This window comes from Boleophthalmus pectinirostris, unplaced genomic scaffold (genome assembly GCF_026225935.1).
Source record: "Boleophthalmus pectinirostris isolate CB_2022bp ecotype Guang Dong unplaced genomic scaffold, ASM2622593v1 HiC_scaffold_2, whole genome shotgun sequence".
NCBI classification, from domain to species: domain Eukaryota; kingdom Metazoa; phylum Chordata; class Actinopteri; order Gobiiformes; family Gobiidae; genus Boleophthalmus; species Boleophthalmus pectinirostris.
This window is the reverse complement of record NW_026571152.1, coordinates 19,831,686-19,857,027: the sequence shown is the minus strand read 5'-3', so window position 1 is coordinate 19,857,027 and position 25,342 is coordinate 19,831,686. Positions and strand designations below refer to the sequence as shown.

The 25,342-nt window shown below is 38.6% G+C and overlaps 1 protein-coding gene across 1 annotated transcript in view; it reads left to right on the top strand.

Annotated features, from left to right (window-relative positions):
- Nucleotides 1-24,916, top strand: part of grm8b (glutamate receptor, metabotropic 8b) — a 105,569-nt gene extending 80,653 nt beyond the window's left edge. The window contains exons 7-10 of the mRNA XM_020934311.2: nt 6,370-6,509; nt 6,914-7,849; nt 21,669-21,921; nt 24,520-24,916. Coding sequence (XP_020789970.1) covers nt 6,370-6,509; nt 6,914-7,849; nt 21,669-21,921; nt 24,520-24,569 — 1,379 coding nt within the window. The 3' untranslated portion in view covers nt 24,570-24,916. The remainder of the gene's footprint in view (nt 1-6,369; nt 6,510-6,913; nt 7,850-21,668; nt 21,922-24,519) is intronic.
- Nucleotides 24,917-25,342: the final 426 nt, after the last annotated feature.

The following is a 25,342-nucleotide window of genomic DNA, read 5'->3' as shown; positions in this document are numbered from 1 at the left end:
GTTAACCAAAACCAAGGCTACCGTCATATCAACTGGTCCTTGACTGCTTGTTGTTTTTTTACTTCAGTGTCCGTCTGCTTCTCTATGAAGTGTGTTGAACTGTCATACATCACATATCCATAAATCAAACCCAGTCCCGCTGCGCCCACTTCTGCTTCACTTCCTCAAACATGGGTCGCAGAGGTTACCCATAATGCCGTGCTCCGAGTGCGGCGGCCGGGGGGCTAATTGCTAACTCAGCCGTGTGCTCCTCCTCGCTCCTGAGCTTATTTTTAGTGAAGCGTCAGGAGGCCATTTGCTAATGCTAACTGTGCTACATTTACTCCGTACTATAGCAGCAAAACATTAACGCTGGTGAGGAACATTAATGGCTGTTGGAAAGACACTTGTTCGGGACAGCTGCAGTCAAGTGGCGGTAAAAGAGGATTGTTGCATATGAAGTTAAGGCCTCATCAGATCTACTACACTGAAGTGGTGCTCTCAGACAACAATGAGACAGGCAGGGGTATATAGGAATTAATAATCGTACAAATGATTACGTAAAGGCATTGGAATGGTTAAAGCTATGTATATATGTAATCTGCACTCAACGGTTCCATAAAGGTACTCTGTGTAACTTTTCTGTGGAGGGTCCGTCAAATGCTTGTCTCCATGTAGATGCTATTGCTTTGTCTGGAATGTTTTCTATTTTCACTCAGACCAAGCCAGACCAAGTTACAGGTCAGATCTATGGAGGCAACCCACTCACAGTCAGAATGCCTCTTTTTCTACGCATTTTTTGAGCTATAAAACCACCTGTAATTGAATAAATGTAAGGTGGAGCTGTGGAACATTCCGGGCAAAGCAATGACATATCCACAGAAACAAACAGGTAATGGACCCCCAACCAAAATTTACATAGTGCACTTTTAACCTTACATTTTTAACGGTTGGTCATTTTTGAAGAGAGACCAGAAGGAGAGTAAGCAACACAAATGAGAAATTTGTGCAAAAAACAACAAACATATTTGGCATTATAACAGCACTTAGGTTTTCAGTTATTATTATTGTAGTGCAACATTTCAATGTGTAAACACACCCCCACTCTCAGCCTTTCTAAGCCTTGACCAGTTCTTGATTAGTTTGTTGTTAAATTGAGTTCTCACATTGGCTTCTCTCATATAAATAAAGATAAAAAGAGACAGTATTTTGAACGTCTCTTTGACATGCAAGGATGCAAAAGATTTGGATCCCCTAAAAGCACTGAAAGTCCCATCACAACTACAGATACAGTAATCTTTCTGTAGTGTGTTAATATGTTATGCAGCCATTTTGAAAATGAAAAACCTTGTAATTGAAAATTGACTTCTTGCTAAAATGAAATGCCACTGAAGAGGCAGGACCAGCAGCAAGGGATCAGTTTTGCTGAACTGAACAGAAGTCTATGGCACTGTTTCTATTATTAAGCTGGTTTAAATCAATAGGCCTGTCGTGGTTTACAATGAACAAAACATTAATAATCCCCTTAAGTGATAATACCAGAAGCCATGTCTTCTTTCATTAAGTTGTGTATTTTGATAAGAGTTGAGATATATGAGATAAAAATCAGTTTACGGAATCATAAAAGAAAAAAAAGTCAGCAAGAAACATGATCTGTCAACAGCTGATTCCTAGACTTGGTGATATCTTTTAGTGTGGACTAAGACTATGGCACAGATCCAGAAACAGGTCTCTGGCTCCTCCTTTGATTCGCTCCAGTTCATACACAAAAATCAATATAATCTACTTACCTCCTTCTAAATCAGTTGGGTTTCAGATCATGTTCATTATGTCATGTATTCAATTTACACTGGCAGCCGTATCTCTCCAGCGTAATGTTGATCGGGGCTGGCAGTTGAGGCCCACGTGTTTGTCATCAGTTCACAGTTTGAGCCTGTCACACCACAATTAGCAACTTTAGAACTGAACCAGTCAGCTGCATGTGCCAAACAGCAGCTTCAGTAAAAGTGACACCATTGCATCTGCTTTAGGAGTGTAGAGAACTTGTCTTTGCATTACAATGAAGTGTGAGAAGTGAAAAAATAATGTGCAAAATAGTACATGAATTACTAAGTTAAAGGTGCAATACGTAATATTTCTGGTGGAGCCACCTTCTTGTCTCTATGGAGATGTTATGGCCTGGAATGTTCCACAGTATGAAAGGGATCAGAATATTGCACTATTTTCTGATCTTTCTTATAATGTTGTTCCTCATCCCAAGCATACCTGGAGTTGTGTTTTGTTTCATTCACACATAAACCCTGCATATTTAGTAGGACTGAACATTTTTAAGAAACTTACATCATACCAGAGTCCTGCACCGATCATTTGATGCTGGACTGTGAAGCCCAGTTTATGATCCGGCATCAAATCGTTTGCCTCACAATGCAGAGAGTCTGCGTCAACATGAACCCCCTTTGCAGACTCTTTGCGTTGAACAATGTGCACCTCCGAAATTTTCTAACTACATGTCAAAACGATGCAGACAGCAGGAGGAAGTGACACAGACAATAAGGGCTGTGATTGGTCCTCTCTACCACCGTTCTACATACATTTCCTGTACTTGGCTTTCCTTTCTTTCAATATATATTGAGTAATAATGTGTTTAATGCAGCTTTGTGCACATTTGTTTACATTTTACAGAAATGAAACTTAAAACCACATGGCTAATTTGCATAAACTATAAGCGCTGAAAAAAACCTGCTCGCTACTTGTGCCCTGATGTGGTCATTTTCTGTTGAACTAAAGGACATGACTCAGTGGAATATGAGTGTTCTTTCTGTGACAGAGGATGTGCTGATGATGGTGAGTCTGTTCTGTGCTTCTATTGTGTTGAAGATGGTTCATGTTAAACTTTACACGAACACCAGTTTTAAATCCTAGCCTCCTCATATTGTGGCGGTGAATTACTTCACGGTGCATAGACCTTGACGCAGATCCATAAATCCATAAATTGGGCTTTAGGAGCACTGCCAATAAAGTGGCTTTGATGCTCCCAAAATTGTGTTGCCTGAGATCGCGATTTTCGGTCCAGAACGATAGATTGTTCAGCCTTAATATTTAAAGTTTTTAGACTCCATAATTTTAGATCTGGAATTTCCAATCTCTACTGAACTAAAGGAAAAAGGTGACTGCTAACTTGAAATCTTCATGACATCACAAGGTGGAACAGAACTTTTTGAACTTTGAGTTATTTAGTTTAATGACATAGTGTGGAACATTCCTAACAATAGAATCATATTTCCACGAAGAAACACCCATGAAACACCTCCATAATCTATCTATCTTATATTTTATCATATGTGGTATGCTGTAGGTTTACCAGGAGTGCAGTTCTGATATCAGTTCTGGGAATACGAGCTGAGATAGAGGGGAAAGTTCCTATATCTAGAAACAAGTAAACAGCATATTGTAATAGAGGCAGCAAGATATCATCTCCTAAACCAGGTCTGTGGAGGAGGGTTGTGGTGCTCACGTTGTTCCAGTTGCATTGCTTAGTTATCCTCAATTGATTCTTATAGAAATGACCACATCCACTCTAACATTGCAAATCTGTTTTTCTCTGCATGTCAGTAAAGCTATGTTTATTTATAGTTCATTGTATTAGCTGCCATCTTGAACCAGCTTTAGCCTCGTTAGCGTCTTTAGCATGCTCATAAATGCGTAGCGTGTAGCAACATAAAATGGGGTGTTTGTGTGTCCTCGGGCTGTAACAGTGATTCACTGTGCTCTGATGCTTATTTTATGCAGAAAAAGACGAAAATCAGGACAAAATCAAACCATCGCCCACTCCCCTCATTTTACAAATCTGTTTTTCCTCTTCTGCGCTTACTCTTTAGCTCAAAATTTCTTTCTCTGTGTCAAAGTAATCCGCATCAACTTCCTCCCCGTGTTAGTTTTAGCCTTAAGCAATACAAAACGATAAGAGGGCTCAGAGATTAGACTGTTCCAATGATTCTGCAGTGTTTGCCATTGTGTGCCAACTTAATGGGATGCAAATGTGACAATGTTTAAACTAAAATGCAGCTATGGGTATGTGCATTAAAAGATTTGAGAAAAGAATTTATGTTTTTGAGATTTAGCTGAAAATGGGAGCGACTTTATCTATAATTGGAGATGTTCTTATGCAAATCAAAGGGAAGATGCTTGAATTGCAATTTTCCACAAGTGAATGAAGAAAACAGGAAAACAGCATCAAACAACTCACAACTTTTTCCTTATCAATATTTGACTGGTTCTTTTTCATTGGCTGAGGATCTGGCCAGTAGTCACTGTTTATTTAGCTCATTTATGGCTATGTCAACAGGGCTGGAAATTAACTAATTACAAATACTTCCATCACTGTAACTTTTTAAGTTTGTACTTGAGTATAAATCTAGCCATGTAATCTGATTGATGAGTAGTATTTTTCATGCATACTCCTCACTTTACAGCAGTCCTTGTGATTGAGTGCATTATTACATTAGCCATGTACTTTTACTTGAGTAAGAATTTTAAATACTTTTTCCACCACTGCATGTCCTATAACTGGATAGAATTGCCTTTTACCCATTTGGCTTGGTTAACTAAGCAATGTTTTGTCACTTTGTGCAATAGTTTCTGTTACATAATATCGGTTTATGAATGAAGATGTGGGAGGGAAAAGATGCACTCTTGTTGTGTTCCCGGTAACAAACTTCATTCCTGTTGCCTACTTCATTCAGAGTAATATGAATGTCTCTGACGGGCATGGCATCTGGTGTAAATCTGCATCAGCCCACAAACAAAACAATAGGTTACATTCACTTTCTAGGCTTTTAAATTTTTGAAACAAATATCTGTATCTAAACTTAGGTTTCAAAAATATTGAATAATTCCACAAATTTACCATATTTACATCATTTCTGCTCATTAACTGGCCTAAAGGCAGCATGTAGATAGTGAACAGAAGTGGTCCCAGGATATACCCCTGGAGCTCCCCACAGGTCAGGGCATATGATCTGTGACCAATCTGGTCTGGTTACCAATTTCAACAAAGTATTTCTTGTCTTTCCGATATGACTTTTATCGGGCAAAATCTTCAACATGACACCTATAAAGAGGAAATGTAAACCCATAAAAATAAGTAAAGATAAACAGCCAAATATTTTCTGAAAGTGCGTCGCCTGTGTTTCAGTTTGTGACAGTTGAGAGGAAAATACTAAATCTCATAGTTCAATTTTGAATATCTATTGTCCACATTTTTCTGACATTTGTGAGTGTTTAAGCTGAGTTTGAGCTATGCAAGCCTGGCGTTTGCTGACAGCGCTGGGAGAGGGAGCAGAGGTGAATGAGAGAATATGGGGCCCAGCTGTTTGTTTACTGCTACACTGATTTCGCACACAACTGCCTCATCACCACGACAACTTGTGCATTACTTCTGCATTATAGTGTCCTCTGACATGTGCACTTTGACCTTTTACTGCCACCAGGGAGTGCAAAAATTGATTTAACTGTGTTTTTTCTCTTGGTCTCAAATTTGCTCATATCAGTCTGTGCAAATGCTTATTTTATTGTTATTATATGCTAATAATATTTGTCTTTTGTCCTGGTTGACACCTATAGTCCTGTTATAGACCTAGAAGCTCTCCTGGTACTCATAAATTCAAATATTTTCTTAGGTGGTACTTTTTTCAGGTTCACCTACTAACTAATTTACACAGTGGTTTAATTCTGTGTCCTTGTGCCAGACACTTAATCCAATTTGACTTGACTGATGTTTTGAACTAATTCTATACAGCAACAATCACAGAAGTAAAACACTACCTCAATTATTCTGGGTCCAACAAAACACAATAATAAAAACATTTAAATCTAATCAAAATCCTCAAATAACATGTTTTGATTCAGATGTGATTTTGAGAAATAGATGGTGTGAACAATGATCTGACAAAACCAGTCTAGTCCTGTGTGTGTGCTGCTCTCCACAGCAGTGTTTGTGTGTATGTGTGTGAGAGTGTGTGCATGTGTGTGCGTGTATGTGTGGTGTGTGTTTGCGTGTGTGTGGACAGTGATCCGCTTAGGCAGAGAGAGAAGAGGAGCTTCACACTGACAGACTAAACTCAGACAGTGTGAACGCAACAGGAGAAACAAAACAAGCTTCAACAATAACATTCATAAACAACTGGAAGTAGAACTGGAGCACGTGGCTGTAGCACCACTGGATCCAATACTGTTTTTTGTTATTGAGAAAATACAAAACGGATATGAGTGCACAGACACAGCACATAATAATACAATATTTCCAATGGTCTTAAGTGATATTGATTTGTAGATGGACTATAATGAATAAAACATTTACTAACACTGCTGTTTGTTTTTTTGTCTTCACAGGGAGTGCTGGGACTCCAGTCATCTTTAATGAAAATGGTGATGCCCCAGGACGTTACGACATCTTTCAGTATCAAATCAACAACTACTCAGTGGCAGAGTACAAAGTAATCGGACACTGGACCAACCAGCTTTATCTCAATGTAAGTATGCAAAACTAGTGTAAAACATACCCTTTCTACTTCATTCATATCTCAAAAATAATTACTGTTTAATGTTTGTAGCATTACTTTTATAGCATAGGTAAATCATTGCCAAGTTGTGGTTCCGCTACCTAAACAATTAGAAACTGATGTTGATAAATGTTCTGTTAAGTTCTGTTAAGTGTAACACTGAAATCTCCCTGTTGGGAAACAAATAAAGGTTCTCTTATCTTAATTTTTTTTAAAAAATGTATTTATGCTAGTACAGTAGCCGTTGCAAAAATTAATCCTGGTTTATCCAATTTGCTGAATGTCTTGACTCCCTTTCATGCTCCCATCTGTCCTGTCCAGTAACATTCCCTAATTAATAAGTAAATAAATAAAAGTGCATTTTTGTCTCTCAGTTGGACAGCCTGCAGTGGACCACAGGGGACCCCTCTCTCCCGGCCTCCGTGTGCAGCTTGCCCTGTCAGACTGGCGAGCGCAAGAAGGTGGTGAAGGGCGTCCCCTGCTGTTGGCACTGTGAGCGCTGTGAGGGCTACCACTACCAGTCCACTGAATTCACCTGCGACCTTTGCCCTTACGAACAACGTCCAAACTACAACCGCACAGGCTGCCAATCTATCCCTATTATCAAACTGGAATGGGACTCCCCTTGGGCTCTTTTCCCAGTTTTTATTTCCGTTTTGGGCATCATCGCCACCACTTTCGTAATAGCCACTTTCATCCGCTACAACGACACTCCGATTGTGCGTGCAGCTGGACGAGAAATGAGCTACGTGTTGCTAACTGGTATATTCCTGTGCTACATCGCGACATTCCCGATGATCGCTGCTCCAGATGTTGTGGTCTGCTCATTCCGACGGATTTTTCTCGGATTAGGGATGAGCATTAGCTATGCCGCATTGCTAACGAAAACAAACCGCATCCATCGCATCTTCGAGCAAGGCAAGAAGGCCGTGACTGCTCCGAAGTTCATCTCGCCTGCTTCCCAGCTGGTCATCACGTTCTCGCTCATTTCCGTGCAACTTTTCGGCATCCTGGTTTGGTTCGGTGCCGACCCACCCCATACGTTTGTAGATTACGGCGAGCAGAGAACGCAAGATCCGAGAAATGCCCGGGGAGTGCTCAAATGTGACATCTCAGACCTGTCCCTCATCTGTTCGTTGGGTTACAGCATCTTGCTTATGGTCACGTGCACGGTTTACGCCATCAAAACCAGAAGTGTTCCGGAGACGTTCAATGAAGCCAAGCCCATCGGATTTACCATGTACACCACGTGCATCATCTGGCTGGCCTTCATCCCCATCTTCTTTGGCACGGCACAGTCGGCAGAGCGGGTAAGAACCATAAAGAATCAGGGGTGTAAGCTATGAGTCATTTAGTTAGTAGTTTCTATTACTTTTTATTCTTAAGGAGCTGTATGTGTATATCATTTGGTCATTCGTTTTTCAAAATAAAACCAAAAATTAGAAAACGAAAAAAAAAAAAAAATCTTCATTATTTGTCTCTAAAACAACAATGAAAAAATGGATAACAATTTGTTTTTTCAGTTTTTGATTTTCTGTTTAAATGAAAAACGGATAATGGCCTGTTTTAGTCCTGTTCAGTCCGTATGTGGCGCAAAAGTCTTGCCTCACAGTTAAGGGACAGGTCAGAATTTTGAACATAGGGCCTCATTTTCTAGTGAGCTAGAGTGTTGGAGATGTGTGGAGACACTTTTTATATATTATATTAATATTAGTAGTAGTACTTTTTTTTAAGCTGTAAAATGACATGCTACTTATAGTTCGTTAAGGATTATCAGAATTTCTATGGACAACAGGAGAAAAGAAAAGGAATGGAGTCAGTAAGCAGCATATTTGGAAATGGATTTTTAATGTTCCCTGCTTTTATATAAACTTTCATTTTCTTGTCTGTGCACTTTGGCTCAAATATGTGGTTGGATAATAGAGATTGTTTTGAGATCTTTTGCCAAGAATTTCCCTATAAATAATGCACATTCATGTTTTATGTAGAGTTCAAAGCCTGTGGTGGTGTTTGTTATATAAATGGTAAAGGCAGAGTCAGCAGCATGGCTATATATTCTCACATGAATTCTCTGTCTGTGCTGTTAGCCACTGTTAATCTTCTGCTCAACCCCGTGTTTAACTTTTAATATGCCCTCACACACGTGTATACTGTAGAGACTTGGACTATAGTATTTGTAGTACAGCACAGGATGGTACATTGTTCTTTATATAAAACAAAGGGGGTGTTAACTTAAGCAGGATGCATTTTTCAGTAACTTGATCACAACTGGGAATACACAAGCCTTATAACCACAAGAATCAGTATGTTAACGTGTTTAATAAGACACTTCCAAGATACAACTACATTCATAAATGAAAGGAAATGTATGTAGCCTGCACTCTTACAGTTATAAAACACCAATCACAACTGAACCTGGGCTGCCAGTGCTTTAACTTGCATACAGAGGACCCAAACAATTTTTTCTTATTCTCATTATATGGACAGGCCATGCCTGATGTGAAAACTCAGAACCTCCAGCTGCAGAGGTTGCACTAGCAGTGGTCAGTGATTCTCTGCAGCTGCTGGGGTTTAGATAGTGATCGTTTAGATGATGGAGTCATTTTAGCTGTAAAAGCAACTGGATTTTAGCATTGAAACTGGCTTATTCTGGATAGTAATCTTGAAAACCAAAACACCAAATTATAACATATATAAATGTGACAACATGTCCAGTGTTTTTGTAATTAAAACTAATTATGAGAATGGTTATCAGTAAAGGCTATAATTGATTTTAACATGTTTACCTTGTATGAGAACACACATAGGCCAATCTATGAAATGTAAACGCAAGTTATGAAATTTTAAATCAAAATCTTACATACATTTTTTGGTGGAGGGTTCACCAGCAGTTTGTCTTCATGTTATTGCTTTGCCCAGAATGTTTCACAGTTTGACACTATTAAACATCTCTGTCTTTATAGAGACACTTACATCTGCAGTTGAAATGCAATAAAGCTGTTGGATTCCATATTGGAGAACATTTCTGACAAAGCATTAATATCTCTATGGAGACAGGCAGACCCACTTCAAGAAAAGTTACTATTTTCTTGTAGTTACTAGTAAATCAAATAATGGATAGGGACTTCTTTCTAATATCTATTAGTCTTATTTGTACTAAAATATGCTACAAACATTGTCTTTTCAGATTACCACTATACTATACTTTTACCACAATATTAATACTATTTCGCAATCTAAAGCAAAACAAAAACATGTATTGACCATTTTTAGTGAGTTACCCTTTGAAAGAATTGAATGGTTTTACAGAATACAAGAAACAGTTTTGGTTTTCAGCTGCTGCAATACAATGACAAATCTGTTCTGTGTAAGAATGATTAATTAAAACCATCCTTTTCCTGTCTATAGCCCCATTGTCCAGCTGACAGCGTAATAAAACTATCGTTGAATCTAATATCTCAAATCTACATTAATCTCTCCTCATATTTTCCCTGAAGGGCTTTTTCTTAGAAGTCTGCTCTTGACGTCTAATCATTTTTTGCCTATTATTACTGTAACTATAACAGCCCTCTGGACCAAACTCATTCGAGGTTTTAACAGCTTCTCTAATAACTCTGCATACTAGATTGTCAGACGGGAGCATTTTACCCGAGGCTTTCCTGTTTTAAACAACTCTTTAGTCTAGTGAGACAGCATAAATCCTGAACTAGAACATTCCTAGAAGATTATCTGAACCACTGTGAGATAGAACCAGTGATTTCTCTTGCCAGAGCTATTTTGGTATGTAGGCTATTTACAGTAACACTTACAATTGCTACATCTTTATTTCTCCCTGTGTCCAGTCCAAAAACATGTAATATGTCAAATCCTCCAGCTAAGGTAACCCTGCCCAAACCTAGCTCAATATCTGGAGATGGGTGTCGAAGCACTGTCCATCAGTGGCCCGCTACTCCTGACTGATTGCCCCAGCAGCACTGGTTGAAGAATGGGTCATATGCAGAGAAAACGTATGTCTTGCCATAATTCTTAATGAACACAATAGTTTATTAAGAAGACATTTTCATGAAGACAAGCAGGTGACAGACCCTCCACCTTATAGTGCAACTTTGGTCATTATTGGTAATATTATTATTGCAAAAAAAAAACTCATCATTGCAAAAAAGTTGTAACTAGTAAATAATTATAAAACTAGTTCAACAAATGTCCCTGGATTTTCTGAGGACATCATCCAGGTTATACAATTGATTCATTTAAACAGCGACAAACCATAAGAATGTACCATGAGTCTTGATAATATCCACTGAACATGAAAGAAAGTGTTAACAATTGTACCAACCAGTCTACACTCCCTCCCATCTCCCCTGAACAATTGTTAGCTGTGCCAGTATCAGATCACTCACTGTTCTTCTGCTCTCAGCATCCGATTAATTACACTTCGAAGGTTCTACGACATCACTTTTTGGGCGTCCATTTTGCCGAGCATGCGTTGCCAGATGGAGAGTTTTGCTCATTATCAGGTCTTTGGGGAGACTGGGCTGGCAGGTGGAGTGATTGGCTGGGATCTTCTCTAAATATAGTCCATGTTTGCAGTCTGCTACTGTTCACATATGCAGAAACACAGTGTGATCTTAAGGCTGACAATTTCACGGTAGCTGTTATTTTTAGTTGTAATGATGAAGAGGAAGAGCCAAGTACGATGAAGCAGGGTAATGTGATAAAGTTTGCCTGGCATAAATCACGACTTTGTGATTAGGTTTATTGTAGATGAGAGCAGTAAAAATGCATACTGGTGGAATGGTCTTTTTGACGTATGTAATCTATCTACATGACGATTGTCAAAAGAAGGCATTATCATTTTTATTGTTCTGGGCAGTAGGAGCGCATTGGAAGGACAGAAATGTATCTTATGAATGTTGTATAGATGAATTAAAGGGCCTGTACCAGATTTTATTCAGATCTTGAGGTCAACATAAGTTCACTATGTATAATCTTTATCTCATTACAATGAAACGCCCAGTGCCAAACTCTGCTCTGATACAAAATCAGATACAGCACCTTTAGCACTCCTCAGAAATACATCTGCTTAGAAATTGTAGTTATATGTTAAATTATTACTACTGAAGTTTCAGGTAACTGAACCACACTTATAGAGCGTACACTGTAAAACATATAGTTGAGTGTTATATGGAACCATTAATGATCTTAGGTTAATTAAAGGTGCACTATGTAACTTTTGGTAGGGTTTTGCTACATGCTGGTCTTTGTGGAGGTTCTATTTTTTCACTTTAAATGTTTCCCAAAATGGCATGAAACGAAATTTATCTTGCATTTATTAGAGAATTCAAAAACTAAAACACAAGCACAAAAAACACAGGCAGTATTATTGTGAGCGAGCTTACTTCTTTACAGATCTGACTTCTAACATGGCTTGGTGGTGCCACTGGTTTGTCTTTATGGAAGTAAATGTTGAACACTGCCGTACTGTAAAACAATCTAAAAGCCAACTTTCTGTCAGAAAGTTAAAGTGAAACTTCAAGCATCATATCTTGAAACAGTGCTGTCTAGCTTATACCCAAATGATAATAACAAATTGTAACCTTGTCTTATTTAAACACATTTAATTATACAGCATTTTAAAATCTAATCTGTCAGTGCCAAATATTATCTTATTTGTCTAAAATCACATAACAAAAAACCTAACTTAAATATTCCACTTACTGAACTATCTTAGCCTACTGGTGTGTGGATGGATGAAAATCTGCATCTTACATATCTTAAACTCCTCAATTGTGCCTATTTTTAGGAAGTCAACAAATCCTTCGAGACCGAGCTTCCTGGAAGACAGTATTTAAACTGTAACAAGCCAACCCGTCTGTGGTTTGTGTGAGGGCTCTCCAGCAGATCCTGCACCAGTATAAAACACAGCCAGTTATTTTTAACCTAAGGAAGCACTGAGGCAGCACATTCAGGTCGGAGCCGGGGCGAGCTCAGGTGATAATGACATCAGTGTCCCGAAACAGAGCGAGGTGTTTCATCAAGAAGCCGGCACCACATCCACAACGCAGTCTCATATTCACATACAGGGCTGATGCTGGTAAGAATAGGCTGGGGTATAAGGAGACAAAGGGGGGCACGTTTGTAAAAGATTACTATGGATGTTATCACGCAGCTCCAGATAGGAGAGAATATATTTGTTGAAACTGTCAACATTGCTCCTCCAGCCAATTTCTGGACTATTTATGATGCAATCGCTTCCAATTGAATTTTTCACAGTGCCGTAGCATTTATTTATATGAAATAGTTTTATGTCCTACTGCTGTGTATGAGATTCCCACTGTTAATTGTAACTAATGATCAGCAAGATTTCCACAAACAAAGAACGCACAATGAATCATCTCATTATCTGAACACAAAATGGATCACAACAGCATCCAGCCCTCAGATATACATTTTCACTGTATTCTTTTCTCATAAAAGTGTGGACCATATGGACTCACTATCTCTGCCAAAGCACTATTTCACAGGTGGTCAGTGGAGGGAGGCATTCCCAAATGGACAGAGTAAAGCAGGCCACACAATGCGTAGCACACACACTATAGTGGCATTGACCCAGGGCAGCGAGATGAATTCTTTCTTACAATATTTATGCATTCAAAACAATCTCAGAAGAATCACTCGACAATCACTCTCACTGTTGCTTTGATCTGAGTCCTGGTGGATGGCACTCACTGCGCCAGTCACATTGCAGCGTTGTGGCCATTTGACAACAGTGTAAAGGAGCATTCTATAACTTTTCTGGTGGTTTTCTTTCCTGCTTTTCTCCAGAGAGATGTTATCTGGAATAATTCACAGTATGATATTAAAGCTTTCTATCTTCATGGAGACCAAACCAGACTATGTTACAGGTGAGATCTGTGGAGAGGCGACCCCACTCACCATCAGAATTCCTGTTTTTCTAGATATGTTTTGACCTATAACACCTCTTGTAATTAAATAAATGTGAGGTAGAGCTGTTTAATGTCATAGTGTGGAACATTCCAGGCAGAGCAGAAACAAATCCAGACACAAGCAAGTGATGGACCCCAACCAAAAAGTTACACAGTGCCCCTATAATAGTTTATTCAGAATGATTCAGGCTTAGTAACTATTTAAGGCATTAGGATTGTCAGGGTTTGGGTATTTATTAACAGTAAGTTTCTACGCCTGAATCATCCGCTTATTGTACTACAAACCAACTGGCCCAAAATATACTTATAATTATAATAATAGCTATCATGCCTTTATGATTCCCTGGCCTGCTTCACCAGTACTGAGTAGCTATATTCAGCCATAGATAAACTCATTCCATGTCATGTTGTGTCACTATCTTCAAACAAAGATGTATGAAAAATAATAGTCCATTTGTGTACATACATTTTCATCCATCACCCAGCCAATTTAAGGTAAAAATACCCTTCAGGTTGTGTCTCACTTGGCGTAGGTCAGGTCACCTCTCAATCATTATTTACGATCCAGTTTTTGCCAGCCCTTTTTGTTTAGCATCGCAGAAATGTGCATATAGCAGTAACACGGGAGGTTGTTGACAAAAATTGCGGTATTTTCACCTTCACCATTCGTAGAGGGATAAAATGATGAAACTGCTAGAAATTGCGTTCCCTGGGGCCACATATCGAGTATTATACAACTCAACTTTAATGTGGATTTGGGGAGCTTTGGGTGCAAAAGTCGCACTGTCAAATATAAAGATACAATGCACACAGACTGGAGTGGAGTTTGTATGGTGAATTATGACTAGCACGGTAAAATACTTGTGTAATCTTGACACTAAACCTTGAATAGAGGAAGGTAATGGATATGCTCTCACATATTTGCATAATTGTTGTCCAAATGGTGGCATGGTGATTATATGGTTACCACTGTCCCTACCTTCTGGCAATATGGAGTTCAGTTTGCGGTCAGACTGTGTCCATGTAGCACTTAGAGCAATCAGAAACCGCGAGTGAGCATGGCGTCTTCAAAGATGATGTGTTCAAAGCTGGAGAAATTGACAATTGACAAATTAAATGCGTAGCTGCACTTGGGGCAAATCTAGTCTGTGTACCAGAAATCATGGGAGTGCAATTTGACTCAAGCATACAACAACTACAGCACTGGATCAGTGGTTAGAGTGTTTGCCCACTAACCCAAAAGTGGTCAGTTCAATCCCAGCTCCTATGTGTGCATACATACAGTTGTTTTGTACTTGGGCAAGACACTTCAGTGACTTTCACTATGTATTACTGTGGCATGTATCCCTGATTGGTGATTGGATGGGTTGATGGGGCTGATTGGCAGCCATGTTTCCAAAGAGCTTAACCGTCCTGCCCACTTCGAAGTTCGCCATAGTTGTGAAAGAAATTTCCCATTCAGTTTTCTTATAGACTTGTAAGGTATTTGTTTTCAGTCAAAAAAACAAAACAAAACAAAACAAAAAACATTAAAGATACCCTTAAAATTCTGCAAAATATTTTAATAACTAAGGCTTAAAGTTTCAGTTTTTAGGAAAAGTATTGTAAATCAAATAATTATAGATTTTGTTTTTTGTTTTTTTGAAAAGACATGAAAATTCCTGAAATTTTCTTCCTGAATCTAGTGGTAGTTGCCCACTGTTGAGCTCCATAAGTTTACACCAGAGTAGCAGGTACTACAGAAGAAGCAATATAAAGCGTATTTTAGTGTCCAAAATGGTCTGTAAATTTACTGCATTATTGCTATTCAGTTGTCAAGGTGATGGTGGGTGAAATCTTTGGAGAACCCTGTTGATTCTCCATGGTGTCCTTTAGACCAGACCAGACATTTCACCAGTACAATGTCTTTTGAGTGGGAATATGGACAGCTTCTCAGTGTAGTGTTCCCAGTAGTAAAATCCTGGAGGAAAGAGGTTTATTGAGCTGAGAAAAACAAGAAAACTAAGTCCGACATGAGCTGCCCAACCCTCTTCTCCCATGTGGAAAATCTGTCCTAAATCCATAACAAGCACGGCCAAGAATGGATTTTGAGAGCTCTCCGGAGTCTCCGTGTATCACCCCATAGCCCAGGCCTGCAGACGAGTGAGGACCACCAGGACCTGCTCCAGAGAGGACTGCTAACACATCTATAGGTTTAACAGGGAGAGCACAGAGAGACCAGCTATTCCCACACAGTCCAAGAGGAGTATTCAGCTGAGTATATAGAAATAGTACTACGAATGCAGACGTACACTAGAGAAATGTTGGCCCTAAATAACATTTATTTAAAGCCGCTGTTTGTAACCTTTCAGCTAAAATAGTATAAAATAAAGACATGTTATTTATTTTATTTATTTTTGATTGTATTTTTTGCACTGAAAAGTCTTGAGTGGCCTTACATCTCCACAGACCTGACTCTTATTTGGACTGGAGGATGGCTACCTGCTTGTCTCTGTGAAAATGTTGTTCTTGGCTATATTATTCCATAGTATGCATAAAATGTATCTAATTCCATGGAGAATGTCCCAAAGGATGGTTTTAACTTTTAATTTACATGGAATCATACAGGTGATGTGTCACCTCCAGAAAGTTACATAGTGTGCCTTTAATTATTTTGTCTTGATTTAATCCTGGTAAGAGCATGTTGCAATGATGTCTTTATTAGTTGTACCTTAAAATCAAATATGTTGTAGATATCAGAGTTACTTGTTTTGCAAGTCTCAACTAAGTCTGAAGTGTTTGACCTCAAGGCCATGTCGAGTCTCGGGTCACTGGCCAATAAGTCCAAGTCAAATCCAAGTTGTCTGCTTTGAGCTTTAAGTCATTTCAAGTCTTTAAACCAAAGTATTGCGTAGATTTTTGCAATTCATATTAATTCACTTTTAAACTAAACTGTACTAAACAAATCATGGTATATATTTATATATGAGTATTTATATAAGAGTTGTAAAAATTGTATTTTTTCTTTTTTAAATGTCTTGACAAGATTTTAATGTGAATCATTACGGTCAGAATATAAAGAATTCAGATTTAAAAGTGCTAAATAACAGTTATTTTGTCATGACGAATCATGTTCTCTGTAGTTCCCTCTGTATTGTACTGTATTTTACTGTAGTACATTTGATGACACCGTCTCACAATACTTCAGTTACATCCAAAGTAAAAAATTGGGAGATACATGTTCCAGTTTGTTCCTTCAAAAATTCAGCACCACATGTATCAACTGTAAAGAGAAAAGTATTTTCTAAAAAGATATAATTTTTAGGAGAAGCATCGAGTCTTCTCAAGTCACAGGTCTCAAGTCCGAGTCAAGTCCAAAGTCACTGACCTTGAAGTCCAAGTTGAGTCTTAGCCCATTGGATTCGAGTCCAAGTCACAACTTCCAAGTCCCCATCTCTGGTAGATACAGTATGTAATAGTGCTGGTTAGGTTCAGGTTTGGTCCCGTTTTGGTTTCCCCTTTGGATAAGATCTATAAAAGGTTGTTTTTTTGTTTGTTTTTTTCATTATACTTTGCACTTGTTTTATTGGTTGTATTAAAATATTGTCCAATTGGATTTTGAGGTAAAACTTAAGCTGTGAAAGTTGGAAGAAAAATAAAACATGACATAGCTCATAATTACTGGTGCTAGGGCCTTTTTTATCAGAGCGCAAAACAGAAAATAAAAATATGAAGCAAGACACATGAAAGTCACGATTCAACCAAATAAAATATGTCATAAACAGAAGGATCATGTTGATTTAATATTGTGTTTTCCAGCTCTCAATTTGGTATTATTTCCCCATAAACAAACTTGAGAAAAATAATGTATTCCTAGATTTTTTTTTTTCTTTTTGATATGAAAGTTGTAATAAATGTATAATCTTTAAAAATTCAGACAACATAAAACTATCTGCAGATAAAGTAATCAGTGCAGTGATAACATTATGGAGATTAAGCGTATGGGTCAGATGCCCTGGTCTCAGGGGGACAGCAGTAGTTAAAGGCAGACTGAGTGAATACAGATGAGTTCAATCTGGTTAGTTTATATGGAGCCTCTGTCTCTCCTTCTCTCTCTCTCCCTCTCTTCTCCTCTGTGTTTGAATGAAAACACCTCCCCAAAGGCCGCCCCATCTGCTACAGCTACACCAAATCTCAAATTTAGATGTACTATGTGGCTGTGTTTCAAAAAGTCATACAAGTCAAGAAGCTTATGTGGATCTAAAGGTGCAGTGTGTAACTTTTCTGGTGTAGGGTCTGTCAAATGCTCATTATCTATGGAGAGGCAGCCCCACTCATAGCCAGAATGCCTGTTTTTCTAAAAACAAAAAAATCTAAACAAAAAAAAAAACCCACCTGTAATTGAATACATGTAAAGCAGAGCTGTTTAATGTCATGCTGTGGAAAATTCCAGGCAGAACAATGACATATCCATAGAAACAAGTAGGTGACGGACTCCCAACCAAAAAGTTACATCATGCACCTTGAACTGAAAACTGTATGATACTGTATGACATTTCTGGTAGCAAAAGTAGTGCAGGAAGCATTGGCCTGCTATTAGAACAGTCCGTTTTTCACGTCTCACTCAAAGACTAATTTTAAAGGCGCTGTACTTATTTTTTTTATGATGAGAAGTGCTTTTCAAAACTTCCAGAACCCAGAGCAGAATGCTAACAAGCAATAGCATGCTAACAGTGCACTTACTGGTTCTCTAAGACCCTTTTTGGCAAAGGTGACACAGTTGGTTAAGTACAGACCCTCTAACAGAACAGTCAGTTCAAGTTAGAGGTCTGTGCGGGACAGAATTTTCAGTCCCGCATGCGCGCGCAAAGAATTGTAATTTTCATTCCCACCTGCAATTGCGGCATTGTGTTCCGCTCCTGCCTGCAAATCTTGCAATATGGGGATGTTCTCTTTCTTAAACTCTATCAAACACGGAGAAGTGGAAAGGAATTGTCTTAAATGTGCACGAGATTAGACCACGTCTGCAAATTTAGGTTGCTTAAAATGTTTTTACTAATGCCAAATAAAATATTCAACACAAATTATGTGTGATAGGCATACATTAATCATTTGTATATTTTACTTTACACTCATATTTAGTTTGCGGGACTGCAGTTTATCATCCCACCCACCACTCCCGCCCGTGTTCGCAATGAGCTTTAAAAATGTGTTCCATGTCACACTGTTTTGCGTCAGGTCCCACAGGTGCAGGGCTCTAGTTCAAGTCCCTTCCAAATATTTGTTGTCCAATAAACTGTGGATTTAATTTTATATATTATAGTGTGAAAGTGGCATAGTTGGTTAAGCGTTGTCCCACTAATTAAAAAGTGAGTAGTTTGAGCCTCATCCATTCTTATTTGTGACAGAGTTTACTTCACACTGACAAAATTGATTTAGGTCTTGGGATGTGTTTATGTGTCTATATTTTCTTAACAACATAGAAAAAAAAAAAAACAGAAATAACAGTTTTTCTAAATATAAACTGTGTAGACTCCTGTAGACACGCTGGGGCTGTGATGTGGTAATCAGTCTATTGAAGCTGTCTGTGTCTGGCAGTGGTCCAGCCTCCAGTCAGAGCTGCCATTGTAAACGTCCCACAGGAGAGCGCCCCCTTCAGATTGATGTGTGACCTACAACACCTGCTGATGTCCCCAATTATCATGGGACAAGCGCTCCACTAGAATTACAATAAGCTGCTTATGCAATGGAACATCTCAAAAGACAGGATATTACAACTAAAGGACTCTGGGGTTGCCGAAGCTTTAATAATGATACAACATTCTGAATACACACAGAAAAAAACAAAAACTGTGGTATAGGCATTTTTTTATGATTTACAGACTTTTTATTCCTGAAATCATTCACTGTAAGTTTCACCAGGCCAGAGCAGTCCCACCATTGATAACAACAGCTAGTATGCTAACACCACATAAACATTAGTACCTGGTTTGCAGAAGATAAAAATACATATTTATCATCTGCTCTCAGAAAGTTTTCATGCCAAAATGCATTAATGTTCACTTGTTTATTGTAGCCAAATAAAAACATGTGGACAGCCAATCTGCTCTCCTCCCAAAACATCATATAACAAGTCACATGGCTCTTTTTTACAAATTAGCAATAGATAAAATGTTGTGGTGTTTTTTTTTACACAAAGACAGCGTGTAGTTTCCACTTTTACACTGCACTATTTAGGGGTGAAAACAGAATTTACAAATGGAAATTAAACATGTTTTAAGGGTGCAGTTGAACTGAGGGGTCCTCAGGTCTTACAGTTGAACAGAGGATGATAGATGGAAAGAAGCTGTGACTCAAATTGATTGTTGATTGAAAAACATATTGATGAAGCAGTCCCCTGAGACCAGTGGGACTGTAAACCATTAGGGTCGGGATCATTATGTGTCAACTTGTGCCTAAAATCCAATCAAACGGAGCACTAAAGTCAATATGTGTCATTCTCACTTGAAAACAGATTTACAAGTCAAATATACACTGAGATAATTGATGAATCATCTTGACCACAGAAATAAATCCAGTTCATTTAATTCCTTATCGGGTGAATTCAATACAATAATTGCAGAAGGAACACAGTATAATGTTTTGTTATGGATCCACAAACATGCAATCTACATTTTAAAAATATTATATTGTATAAGCAGCCCTTGTGGTCAAAATAAGTTAGCTATGTGCTGTCTGCATCTAATTATTAAGCACTTAATTGTTATAGTATCCAAAAGTGTGCACTTAGCATGCTAATTATTGTTATAGCTTTACGGTGATGGTAAAAAAGAAAGTCTTTGAAAGTGATGAAAAGGGATTAAACTCATCACATTTATAAACAAACAAATGAACTAGTTGTGTTTTTCACATTTTAAGAACCTATTAAATCACGTATAGCACGTTTAATTAATGCCACATCTTGTTGTCTCTCTAGTTAGAAAAGGAATTCACCATATTTATTCTGACAGAGAAGATCGGAGCACAACTTTTACTCATACACCTTAAAAAAGCTTACTCTGGGCAATAACACAACACAAATTCCAGGCCCGAGAAGACCTTGAGTTTTATGGCACTAGCTGGAAGCACATAAACCACTCCAGCACCTGTCTCCCCGCGGCTTCACGCTCTTTTACACTCTTGTACCTTTTACGTCCCTCCGAGCTGTTTTCCGACTTCCTCTTCCTGTCGGCCACGCAGAGCCCCACGGAGGATTCCCTGCCGCCACTCAGCACGGCGGCCATTAGTCTGGGTCTCTGTCTTTTACGTGGTCGGGGTTGCCATGGCGACTGAGGTAGCAGGCAGCGGTGCATGCTGGGAGGACAGGTGTGTGGTGACAGATGCTGGGGGACTAGCGGGGAAGAGTTGTGCCGCCTGGTTAACTGCAGCATGTGGGTGTTGTTGAAGACAACTCGGAGAGCAAAGAGAGGAATGGCTTGAGTTAGAGCAACATCTGTTTAAAATTCCCCTAAAAATATGATTCATTCTTTGAAAAAGCTATGAAAGTTTTCAAAATTTGACTTTTTTTAACGAGAACTTTTGTTTGTGTGGCATTTCCATTTCTTTGCATGCAGGGATTGCCATATTTAGTTTGGCGTTACCTCAAGCTCTGAGTTCTCGCAAAAGCAAGTTCATATCCTCAGTGTTCTGCCTTGAAAATCTCTACTTTGATTCTTACTGAAACTTTTATCACAGTTCTATTGGTGGTTTTCAGATTTTAAACCAGGAGTCACCAAACTTTTTCTCTGGGGGCCACGTTATTGCTCCTGGCTGGGGTCAGGTCGGCCTTATAACAGATTTATATGACCCTGACAATGCAGATTATATTTTTTGAAAACTGCCAGACTTTCTTTACTTATCAGACAAACTGCATGGTCCTTACACAACTTTCAGAGACCAGGAGTTTTGCTGTCACAGTAATGCTAACAACAACTAGCATGCAACTAGCACCACCGGATAATATTTCTCCCATGGCATATAAAGATAAACAGTGCTTTGACTACAAGACCAATCACAATCAAACTGAAATCACAATTTAAATGGATTAGCAAATTGTTAAAATGCAAATCTAATCACAGTTGCAGTGCTCATAAAAGTCACAATTGATATTTTTCCCAAATGGTTGAACCCTAGTCCCTGACCCTTGTCGTCTCTGTCTCCTCAGATGTACATCCAGACAGCCACTCTGACAGTGTCCCTGAGCCTCAGCGCCTCCGTGTCTCTGGGCATGCTTTACATCCACAAAGTCTACATCATCATCTTTCACCCGGAGCAGAATGTGCCCAAGCGCAAACGCAGCTTCAAGGCCATCGTCACCGCGGCAACCATGACCAGCAAACTGTCCCACCTGGCAGCCGAGCGTCCCAACGGGGAGGTGAAGACCGAGCTCAAGGAGTGTGAGGCTGTGGAGGCCAGCGGTGAGTGACAGGGCTAAGCACACTGCCAGTTTGCTTCACGTGGTGTTGCCAGTCAACACCACATGAGGCACTGCACAGTAAAAGCCAACGCAATAACATATTCATAGAGACAAGCAGGTGGTAGGCCATTTACCTGAAAAGTTACATAGTACACCTTTAATTTAGATTTGTTTTGATGTCTGTCTAGTTTTTATTAAAGTTGCACTATGTACTCATGGGGGGACTTGTTCTTTGAGAGGTTATTTCTTTGCCTTAGGGTTAGGGTTAGTTCCACAGTATGGCACTAAACTTGCATTTGCATTTATTCCATAAAAGGGTTTTTGGGGGTTTATTCACAGTAAGAATATCTTGACTGTGATGGTGAACCGAACCATTCACCAGAAAAGTGACATAGTGCACCATTAAATAATGTATGTATGTATGTTTGTATGTGTGTAGTATGCATGCATGTGTTTATTCATTTATTTATTTAAAGGGACAGTGCATATTCATGAACATACAACGTAAACATACCAGAATGATCCCAATGGGTATGTTTTTAAATTATCAAAACTTTAATTGTTACATTTCTGTAGTATCAGGCAATGATGAAAAGAATAAGACTTCTTATTTCAAGTACATGCCATATGCTGTGTTTTAACAGAATGCCCGCAATTACCATAATGCAACAATTTAAGCTCTGCAGCTGTAAACACATAATGTGGATATAATGCACAACTTGATTTAAAGTTGGCTGTGTTGTCCCTGACTTTTAAATACATATCTCAAAAACTATAGTCTTTAGTCACTGCAGATGTTTCCCAAGTTGTTAAGTTCTTTATCCTAGCTCCCCCCTTTTACTGAGCAGATAAAAGAGGCACTCCAGGTTTATGTAAGTGATGGGGGCAGTGCTTGTTAGCCGAGCTGTGATCAGTCTTTGACAAATAAACAAGGTGGAGTTGGACTTTGGGGCTGACGATGCAGAGGCTTTGAAGTGTGATGCAGAGTAAGCAGTTTGGATCAACAGCAACTCTGAGGTGATGTCTTCAAACACAACAGCAAAAGAAAAACAAAAGTAACTAAATGTTGTATTTATAGGGCACATATTACACTGTTGTCTGAACTAGTGGGTTTTTTTTTCTCTCTCTCTTCAAAAACATACCCAGAGTTTTGCTTTGTTTCCTTCACACATGTAACCCACAAATTCTCCATACTGAGGGCTGAGGTCTTCTCTCAGACTTAAACACTCTGTTCTGTCTTGTGATACGGGAAGTGCTCCACTTTTTAAACTTTGTACACCCTCACTAGAGACATTTGGATCATTTCAGCCCTAGTATTTCCCATAAAGTAAAGGTAAAAGAAGCTGTTAACTTGAAAACTACTGCTTTATGATATCACAAGGTGGAACAGAGTATTTTGAGATTTGGAGATGTAGACAGACTAATAATAAAGAGTTATTCAAAGATGTGTGAATGAAACAAAGCACAACTCCAGGTATGTTTTTGATGAGATAACAGCATTACCAGTCCCAAGTCAATTTTGTATAATATACAGAAGGACCTCAAAGTATTATGTCTGACCTGTATTAGAGCCAGGATCGTTCGGAGAGAGAAATCTGTTCTCTCCTCAGTGATGCTGATTTATCCATGGAGTTCACAATGGTGAGAATGTAGGATTGTTGCCATAGCAATTGACAATTTTTATTTTTTTTTTTAATGGGGAAAAATAGTCCTCAAATGGAAGCAAGAAGCAGAAATCTGTGAATAGGATCTGGTTCACGAGTCCCTGTCTGAAGGATTAAACTATTGTGCAAAGCTGGGAGCACATGAGAGGATATTTGGCCCGATTCTTAGCCAAATTTACTTCTGCACAAACCAGGGAAGCAGAGCCTTGACTGCTAACAAGCAAGACAGGCAAATGTTTGGGTCCACCTGATCACTATGGGAGAGCAGATTCTCCTCAAAGCTTGAATCTGAACTTTTAAAGTAAAAGAGTAAATTTCACTTAAATGTCCTGTATTACCTCAATGGTCCCCCATCCAAACACTAACAAGGCCCAACCCTGTCTTGATCTATATTTGTACCACATTACATCTCATGTGACTAAACAAACACCACTGAGGTATTTAAAGAGATCTTGTTACAGGGCCTTCTGTGATTTCTGTTCTGCTTGTAGCTTCCAAAACCTCAAATTGTGATTGACAAAAAAAGAACATGAGATTTTACTCCTGAGGGACCAGGATTGTGGCAGTTTGATCTTCCGTGACACAGGATCCTGTCACATATCCTGTACCTTGTGTCTCATATTTATCAAGATATTAATTTAACCAGTGAATGATTTGTAATTGTCAGCGGGGGTGGAAGAATTTTGTTAATTACGTAAAAATACAGATACTGGAGCAAAAAAAAGAAAAAACACATGAAAAAATCTATTGAGTAGCCTTTTCACCAGGTCTCAGACTGAGGAGTAGAAAGCACAGATACCTTTTCTCAAATGTAGTAAAGTAAAAGTAAAAATGGTCCTCTTTCAAATCTGTTTAAGCAAACTACAGATCCTGATATTTCATAACAGCATATCTGATCCTAACCCCAATTCTTTTCTATTGTGTTTGTTTTGCAGTGCCTCCACCCAAGACTACATATGTGAGCTACGCCAACCACAACATCTGAGAAATCCTGGACCAGTGTCAGGGGAAAAAGACTTTAAATAAGTCCAACTGTGGCACAGATCACAAACTAAAGATATTTTGATGTTTACAGACTGTGCAGAGCTAACGACGAAGGAACAAAATACTGCGAAAACTTGAAAATGGGAACTCTAAAGATTAAATATTTAAAAGATAAAGTGGGATTCAACCATGTGTGTCATAAATTTAACTGTACCTAAAATTGTGGTCGTGAGTTTTTTGGTCTTGTCTCATGTCCGTCCGTCGACTTGCATTTGAGATGAGTCTGTTGTGTTCGGCTAACGCTAAATGTGGTTAGCTTTTGGTTGTGAAGTGGTTCCAAATGAAGCATGCCAGTTTTTATACAAAAGATTTATTTATAATAAAGGACTGTTTCACAAAATTGTCTTTTTTATTGTCTGAGATTATTAATAACAGCAGAGAAGATTTGTTTAAATTTATGTATCGACTTTGTGATTGAATAATGGCACGATTTGAAGCTAAATTGTGACTTCACCTAACAGAGATTAAACTTTGTGCCAGTTTTTGTTTCATGAAAATAGAAGTTAGGTACCATAAACCAGGTGAAAATATCTTCAATATGATATGCGCTTTATGTACATGAAGGGTTATTGCCAGTGCTGTTTCATGTACAGTAGACCGTTTAATGAATTATGCATATGACTTTATCTATGTTTTGCCGTTCATAATGTTCAAGTGACGAGTGTAAATGAAGAATTTGATTGTGAAACAGACACTTCTTTGTGTACGGTTTAT